The sequence below is a fragment of the Pollachius pollachius genome (genome assembly GCF_949987615.1).
Source record: "Pollachius pollachius genome assembly, chromosome: 4".
Taxonomy (NCBI): domain Eukaryota; kingdom Metazoa; phylum Chordata; class Actinopteri; order Gadiformes; family Gadidae; genus Pollachius; species Pollachius pollachius.
Genome location: NC_136937.1, coordinates 12,454,189 through 12,462,942, shown reverse-complemented (window position 1 = coordinate 12,462,942; position 8,754 = coordinate 12,454,189). Strand labels below are relative to the sequence as shown.

At 42.4% G+C, this 8,754-nt stretch overlaps 2 protein-coding genes across 3 annotated transcripts in view; both read right to left on the bottom strand.

Moving 5' to 3' along the window:
* Nucleotides 1-2,525: 2,525 nt before the first annotated feature.
* Nucleotides 2,526-5,704, bottom strand: LOC307074385 (regulator of G-protein signaling 7-binding protein B-like; the record flags this gene model as incomplete). The annotated part of the gene is made up of 6 exons (XM_079734529.1): nucleotides 2,526-2,617; nucleotides 3,151-3,221; nucleotides 3,536-3,680; nucleotides 4,493-4,623; nucleotides 4,961-5,133; nucleotides 5,534-5,704. 6 exons carry the CDS (start codon nucleotides 5,702-5,704, stop codon nucleotides 2,526-2,528), a joined length of 783 nt encoding a protein of 260 aa, XP_079590655.1.
* A 938-nt stretch (nucleotides 5,705-6,642) lies between these two features.
* rnf180b (ring finger protein 180b) overlaps nucleotides 6,643-8,754 on the bottom strand; it is a 10,919-nt gene continuing 8,807 nt past the window's right edge. For both annotated transcript variants that reach the window (XM_079735888.1, XM_079735889.1), the window contains one exon: nucleotides 6,643-8,754. This exon is cut by the window's right edge and continues 1,029 nt beyond it. The gene's annotated coding sequence lies outside the window, so the exon portion shown is untranslated.

The following is an 8,754-nucleotide window of genomic DNA, read 5'->3' as shown; positions in this document are numbered from 1 at the left end:
AAGAGGCATTGTTTTTTTTGTTGCATTGATCCTGAAACAGTTTTGCTAAATGTATGCATACTACAATTATTGTTTACTTCCTTTATCTTTAACAACACCGAGCAGTAATGTTGATGATGAATAACGAAGCTTTATTGACTTAAAAATCGAATGTAAGCCTGTTTGGTGTTTTCTCTGAAGACTTTTTCACATCACTTTTGTAAAAAAAAAAAAAAGAAGATATATATATATATTTATTGCAGACGTCAGTTTGAGGATGTCCAAAGAATAAAACGCATTCATTCTACAGTAAAATGCTTACATAATGCATGCTAAAGCTGTTCAACTTATGAAGACATGCACAGAGATTAACAAACACACACTTCTTACATTCTGTGAAAAAAAGGTTTTTTAATAAATAGTCATGTTATTTTAATACAATCTGAAGATAGAAGATGGGCAAAATGTTTATCGTGGTGGAATGCGCTAGGATATCAACAAACACAAATATGTTCACAGTGGTGGGGCTAGCTATATAATTCAAACAAATCTGCATCATACTTAAAGCTAGAGTAGGCTATTTAGGCCCTGCCCACACTAACCCGGGTAAATCTAAAAACGCATAAATATTTCTCCGTTTAGCCCTTCCGTCCACACTAAAACGGCGAATTCCGTCACTGAAAACGATGCTTTTCAAAAATTATCGCTGAGGTGGATAAATGTGAAAACGCTGGGTTTGCGTTGTAGTGTGGTCAGGGTAGACGGAGGCTTTCAGAAACGATGATATTTGGTTGTCATGACGCTGCCACAAGCTTGCGCTCGAGACCGAGACGCTCATCAAAAAATGGCAGGTGAAATGGAAATGATGATTTCTCTGTATAATGTACTTTTGTATCTCCAGTTACAACTCAACATATTGTCTCAAACATATTCGTTAGTCCGACGCCAAAGGCGAGCGCTGCACTTGCTGTGCTTAAGCGATGGGAAAAAAAAACGCAAAGACGCCAGTTCAAACCGTACTTGGAGCGGCCTTTCAAAAACGAAAACTCGCCTTTCTACTTTTGGTTTAAGCCATATTTTTGCTTGTGAGTGAAAACGATAAGCCAGCTGATCAACTGCAACTATTAGCTGATCGTGCGCCTGTAATATAAACAGAGAGGCGTGGCGGGAGTCGCGTAGCCATGACAACAACTGTTTATCAAAATCATTTCAGTGTGGAACGTGGATGCAAAACATTCCGAAAACGATATGAAAACGATAGTGTGGACGGAGATCGTTTTCATTGTGAATGTGCGTTTTTATATTTAACCGGTTAGTGTGGACAGGGCCTTATTTTTGATATTTTTGTTACAATTCTTGAAAATATCTTTGGCTGTCGCAGGCCTTAAAATACGCTTGTCCAATCCTTTTATTCTGCTCTGTGCATGACCGGAGTCTTTCACAAGGCTAGGCGGAACTTTACAAAATTTAGCGAGCTAGTCATGTGTTTTGGGGGAGTGGCTTTCGAGGAAGGCCAGAAGGGAGGGGTGGGATTTTTCGGTTGGATGCTGTACTTTCAAAATAGCTTATAAATTGCCTACCCTAGCTTAAAAAGTATCATTATAATTGGATTTATGATCATGGTATAGATATCATTGTCGTTGTTGTTGTCATTATCATGGAAGCTTTATTCAAAAAAATAATAATTTAAAAGCCTTTGTAATGGAGAACGTGATGGAAGACTAAAGAGACAGAGCGGCAAATCTGAAGCCATTTAGAATCATGTCGAAAAAGCCAACATTTAGACAAAGCCAGCAATAAACTCATTTGGCATAAGTATTGCACACATATATATATCCTATATAGAGGTTTCCATTAACTCTTTGTGCTGGCTGAGATAGGCTATAGACAGGTCCCATGCGCTGGCTTTGTTTCCTGCTTTTTATTTGAGACAATAGGCCCATGACAATTAGATCTTCATAAATTAAACAAAACAAAATGTATGGATCCAGGATAAATTAAGGGTTTTAATGCCTGACCAACATGCCTCCGACCTGTTCCTGATCACACAAATACTCTTGAAATCCATGTGGGCCAACAACTCCCCCTTGCAAGAAAATATGGATTTTTCTGCAACGGTAATAAAACAAAACTAGATATGGCTCCTACATACACAATGTACAATTTTCAAAGATATTTCACTTATACAGAAATAGCAAGGTGTTGATTCTATGAGAGTTTTGCATGGTTACAGCATATAGGAGAATGTGTCATATATAATCCAACCGCAATGGGGCCTACACTGACATGACAATATAACAGAAGTATGGAGAACACAGAAACATGGCAAATACTGTTGGACTAATACTGAAATAACATGAATGAACTAATGAATCAAGTAATATAATTGAGAAGACGTTTTGTGGCCATGTGAGTGCGAATCAGGAGGATTTCTGACCTAGAGGCTCCAATAAATGTAGGAATTAATAAATGAATGAACAAAGACAGAAAATAACACTGTGAAGACCTTCTTTGGGGCCGCAGGAGAGTGGATCCCTGGGTTCCAGCTAGCCAGACACCACGCAACAGAGGCCCGAGAAACGCCTCTTTCTCTGTGCCACCAGTGGATGTGGAGTCAAATTCAGTAGACTGCTGTCATCTGTGGGATACAGAGGACACAATGGTGGGATAACCTAGCATTGATTTGACTTGTGACATTTCTCACTGATATCGTAAGAACTCAACAATGTGATAGCGAGAAAAAAAAAGGGTAACTCCCCACACTCATTTTCCGCAGTTCTTGCAACGCCAACATGTTGTCATTTAACTAAAATCCCTGCATGAAACAGTAATGCGGACGTCGTATGTGAATGGTCAGACATTCAAGTCAGCATTAATTCATCATAATTTATCGTAATTCAAATATTCCATCTCCATGGACACCCAACTTGCCTTAACGGATGGGATATACAGTGATCAAACCAAAACCTTTTTTTAAAAAAATTCTAAATAACTAATTCGCTCTCGGCCAGCCGCATTGATTGATTTTGATATGCTACCCGCTTTAGACTGTCTATGACCCGCTTTAGGCTATCTATGACCTCTAGTTGTATGGTATGTGTATGTCATGTATATGTAGTTGTTCATCATGCTGTACTCTTCATGATAAAGACCTGAAAGTGGCTGGCATACCTTGGTTTTTCAGCGGTAATGGCATAGCATCCCTGAGTTTGCTGAGAAGATTTCGCATCTCACGCATGTCACTGAGTACATCATAAGAATAAATACATTAACACCTAAAAAGTTGGCGGTGAGGTTAAAACATAAAAAAATGACATGACTTCAACATTTTGCTTGGAAAGTCGGATGTGAAGTATACATAATCTGTTTAAGCACAATTTTTTTTTATATATATATATATATATATATATATATATATATGTTCAAATACACCTATAAGTACAATATAAATGTTGAAAACAAATCCTGCCTTGATATATGCATTCATCAACATAGCACGAGTACAACCACTACTACGCTACGCTAACGCCCCAAACAAACCAAAGTGTGTCCGTACCGCTCGATGTTGTCGATGTCGGTGCCCACCAGCCACGGGTCTTGGTGGTTGAAGAGTGGTGAGGAGGAGGAGTCATCCAGAATGGGGACATCAGAGCTCTCGTCCACTTTGAAATCCACTCTGGCCTCTGCATACATGTCCTTTCCTATGCAGGGCACAATCAGAAGAAACACCTGATTCCCTGGTTGCAACCGCCAGGCTAGAACCTATAAACCAAGACGATGTGTAGCGGTGTGAGGCGTTGGGTCAGTGGTATCAAGCGAGGGATAAGCGAGGAATATCAGAACTAATGCCGGCTCTGTTGCTAGGTAGCTTCAGGTTGCGACTGCAGTAAATGTTGCGGACAGGACGTCTGGACGAGTTCAGGAGACAAAGATGTGGCTCAACTTGAGCCACATTTAGTGTCGCTCGCTTGCTTTGAGGTGAACTCTCTCTCTCTGCCACCATTTAAACCCTCACTCAGCCCTGTGTGACGCAGTCAGCGAATGACGGACCACTTTTTACAACACAACACGTCACAAACCCATTGAAAGTTATCATGGTTCTTCAACCACAGTGCTGCTCACACAGCACCATAGACCGTTTGTTTGCCATTGACCGACGGTTGGAGGGTTAGAATGACCTTGGGTGTCGGGGCGCCAGCATATCGCCAAATCACTCCACTCCGACGCACCAAAACACCCAAATTAACCGACTGACGCTCCCATGTGCGCTTTAGTACAATCTTAATGTGCCTAGTTTCCGTGACGACTCCTCTACGGGCCCCTGAGTATTTGTGTGTTTGTGGGATGAATATGCATGCATTGAATGTGTGTGTGTGTGTGTGTGTGTATGCTGAATATGCATGTATCGAGTGTGTGTATGCTGAATATGCATGCATTGTGTGTGTGTGTGTGTGTGTGTGTGTGTGTGTGTGTGTGTGTGTGTGTGTGTGTGTGTGTGTGTGTGTGTGTGTACCTCTCCGGTGCAGCTTCAGGACCCCCAGCAGGCAGAAGGACTTCAGCATCTCCGTCACAAACATCTCCAGGCAACACTGGAGCTGGATGAAGAGCCTGCAGATCTCAGGCTGGATCTCCCCGTCCTCTGGCCTGCATAGCACCACCACCATCACCACCATCAAACCATCACCAAACCATCACCAAACCATCACCATCCATCACCGACACCACCACCACCATCATCATCATCATCGGGTAGCGCGAGGGAGAAATAGAGATAGACATAGATAGATAGATAGATAGATAGATAGATAGATAGATAGATAGATAGGTGAGAGAGAGAGGTGAGATACACTCGCACACTTAGCAGCATCTTCAACGGTCAAACAAACCACTTTTCGTACCCTGCGAAAAAATATTGCCTGTGTGTGCAATACTCTTAAAGTTTGGGTTTCAAGTCAACCATGAATTAATCTTCCATCCATACCCTGACCCAGATATGACAGCGAGGTCGTGGTGGGCGGCGCGCGCCATGGAGCACCCTTTGGTGCGCGTGTGGTGCATCTGGATCCGCAGGGACGGACAGTCGCTGGATATCTCCCCGACCGAGATGACCTGCTCCCGGTACAGCGCCACCAGCGTGTTGAACTCCTGCACCGTCTGATTAAAACAATAGCATGACCCCTCTTGATATCCAATATCCACGGTCTACCATCTGGAGCGGTGACCGATGGTTGGAATGGGATATGTTGTTGTTGTTGTTGTTGTGGTTGAAGCACCATTAATCGTGACTAAGTTATACATTGCAGGCACCGTCAAAGGCTATATCTGTTTGAACAGATCAGACATTTTTGATCAATGGATATTGGACCGTAACAATTTGCACGTATGCTATTGCGTAGCATAGCTATACCAGATCGTATCCCGCGATTGTTTTGCTGGTCGATCACGTCGCCTGCAACATTGGATAGCTACGCAAAAGATATAAAAATAAATAAATAATTGTGCATCAAAATAATAGCCGAAACAGTTGCAGCCCGTTTTCTGTCGCCAAGCTCACCATCCGGCTGTCCTCCACCGCCCCCGGAGCTCCAGGAGCTTCTAGCGGAGCCTCGTCGCTCTCTCCCCCGTCCAGCTCGCACAGCGACGGCTTGCCGCTCTGCAAAATGTTCGCTGCCGCCGCTGCAGATCTGGGGCGTTTTTGACGCCCATACGGTGCAGAAGAACACATGCATACACACGCACGCACCCTTCTGAACTCAATCCGCCGTAAATAGCGTGAACCGTTTTGCTTTCAGTTGTTATTATAACGGAATTGAATGAGCAGCAGCAGCAGCAGCAGCAGCACCAGAAGCGAGCGTATTGAGTAAGACGGCCGAAGACGACTTTGGGACGGCTCCCGCAGCAGCCGTATCTGCATCTCCTTCTCTCTGCCGCGAAGAGAGTCACCTTCACCTCCCCTGAAGGCCGGGGGGGGGGAGAGAGAGAGAGAGAGATAGAGACACACACACACACACACACACACACACACACACACACACACACACACACACACACACACACAATCTGTCATATTGTGACAGTTCATTAACCATTTGGAAGAATCAGTGGTCAAAAAAGATCTATATATAGCCCAGGCCAGACCCGTTTTAGGACCCGTTCTCCTAAAAAGGGTGTGAAAAATGTACGCTATGGCTGCGGTAGACCTATTAAAGTATTCAAGATAATTAGATCTCACCGTTTGCTCTATATATAATACAAATGATACCATTTCGTATAAAACCAGCACAACCATTAATAAAATATGTGGTTGTATGATCTTTTTAGGGGGTTACAGAACTTGGACAAGCGGCCGCATGTAAAATTGCAATAGCTTGTTAGTGTCAGACAGTTGGTATAGTTGAAGAATTGTTTATTATTATTAGAAATTATATAGTCCTACACCAGAATAAACAATGTCTAACCTATAGCCTTTTTCTAATCGATAAACTCAAATATTATGCCCGTTGACATATGCATACAGGTATAACTGCTGTAAACATTAATGTTTTGCTATTGAGTTTTTTTTTCACGATATATTCTACGAATATTCTTGAGTATAGTTATCATTTCTTTACAATGCGTTTAACATTGTGTGTGCAAGTAAGTCTTCCCTTCATGAGACAAAAATGACAGTAGAAACTGTTTATTTCAACAATCCAAAACCAAATGCAAGTCACGTGATTTGTTGTGAAGTGGTGATGAAAATAACAAGATAAAGAACCTAACTCCACACATCTATACTCTACTCAACTGTCCTTTATCCAGACAGAGAAGCTTAGCCATAGCATTATTTTTAAGAACATGATTGACTAAAATGTTTTGTCAATAATGTGCAATTTTGACTTTATTGTTAAAAAAAAAACAGTGTGCCCCTGTATTTGCACTACCACTATGAACATGACATGAAGTAAAGCTACGTTGCTAATGCTAATGAGCCTCTTATTAATCGTAGGCCTATAATGCAAAAAGTGCCAACAGCTGAGGACAGGTAAGGCATGGGCTGGTACGGTAAGATATTTTAAGATATGGTAAGGTGAGGTAACCAGATAAAGAGGTAAGGGTAAAGCAAGGTAGGGTATTGTCAGGTACAGTACGGTGCCATAAGGTAAGGTAGGGCATGGTGGTAAATTGGCTGATGGTTTGGTCACATCACTGGATTACGTTTAGAATGATCCTCCATATTATCGACAAAAGTTCCGCCCCTTTGAGGTGGGGCGTGTCCAAAAATGTAAAGGAGTGCCACCCCTCCCATCTCTGGCAGTTGATATCACTCAAAAAAGGAGGCCTGGGACTGGCAATGTCTTGAACCAAGAACTCCAAGGCATGAAGGATTTAGTGTTGGGATTTATACGTTCTCCAAACCCGCTCTGTGACGGGCCGTCCACCCAGGGGGTGTTCTGCACCCCCTAGGTTATTCTGGACCACCCATTATGGGGCCAGGAATTTCAAAAACATTTGCAACGTAGAACGAAAACCAAAAAGAATACAACAAATTAGCAGGCATATTCCGGTTTTTCCAAGGAAAAATCCATGAAGATAGAGGAAAACACTTCCATATTGATGTTCCATTGGTGATGTGTAGCGGGCGTGGCATGGCTGCAGAAGGCACGATGGAAATTCATATGGGAGCAGGTCCACTTGCTGTAGCATCAACCATAATCATCAGGTATTCCATTAAGCACCATCAGAACAACAACAGCAACAACTCTGGGGTTCTGTCTCACCGTCGATAAGTCACCCTCTAGTGTACACTTGGTGTAATGACACCACGGGTCGTCGGTAGCGCAGATGCACACATTGAAAACATTTCTACGACATTGTTGGATTGCGTGCGCCTGAAATATAAGGACAAACCACGCACAAGCATTTTGACACCCTTAAGGTGCTGCCACACCGCCCCCAACAGACAACGACATCTACAATGTCGTCAGAAATTGGCAAACATCAAATCAACAGTTTTGCCCACAAAAAACAGCCCCTTGAGAACCCCAGCAAATCAACTTTTTGCTATATCCCTACAGAGAGAAAACCCTTATTTAGCCCAAAGATGCACTTCATTCTAAACCGGGTATTAGCCTTATACATCAAGACCGCAACACCTTGGCTTTGAGTCTCACGAGAGAGATATGGGTGGCAGACGTCCTTCTGGAAAATGTAGGAAGAAATCCATATAGGGATGGGCAGTGACACATTGCAAAAACAATAAGACATAATCCATAGAGAACAAAACCTGACATGACCTGCCCATCAGTGAAGTGTGTTTCACAATCTCTAGATTGTTAATCTAAAGTCTGATTTGTGAGACCAGGTGTTTTAGAGCACTAGAAAAGTGCTCTTGCCAGTCGGATTCTTCTCTTACTCTTAAAAAGTCCTGCTTTAAAGCTTCTGTTGGTTAGATTCAAGGGTTCAAGAGTTCAAGAGCGAGAGCAGAACAGAGCATAAGAGAGAAATATTTGAAACTGAACACTCCTTCTCACTCTCAACTCTACCCCCACCCTACATTTCTCAGCCATTAATAAGTGTTTCATTCAAAGACCTGTGATTGACAGGCAAGACATATTCTCCAAATCAATATGGAAGAGATGCCCTGAATGTTCATAAATAAGCCAGGAGCAGTCTGAAATCTAAATTCTCTCAAATAATGATGAGATTCTCAGAGCATTCGACTCACTAATAGCTGAGGGATGGCTATGGTATTTCTTACTAATACTAGCTCTTAAATCTTACCTGCATTCAATT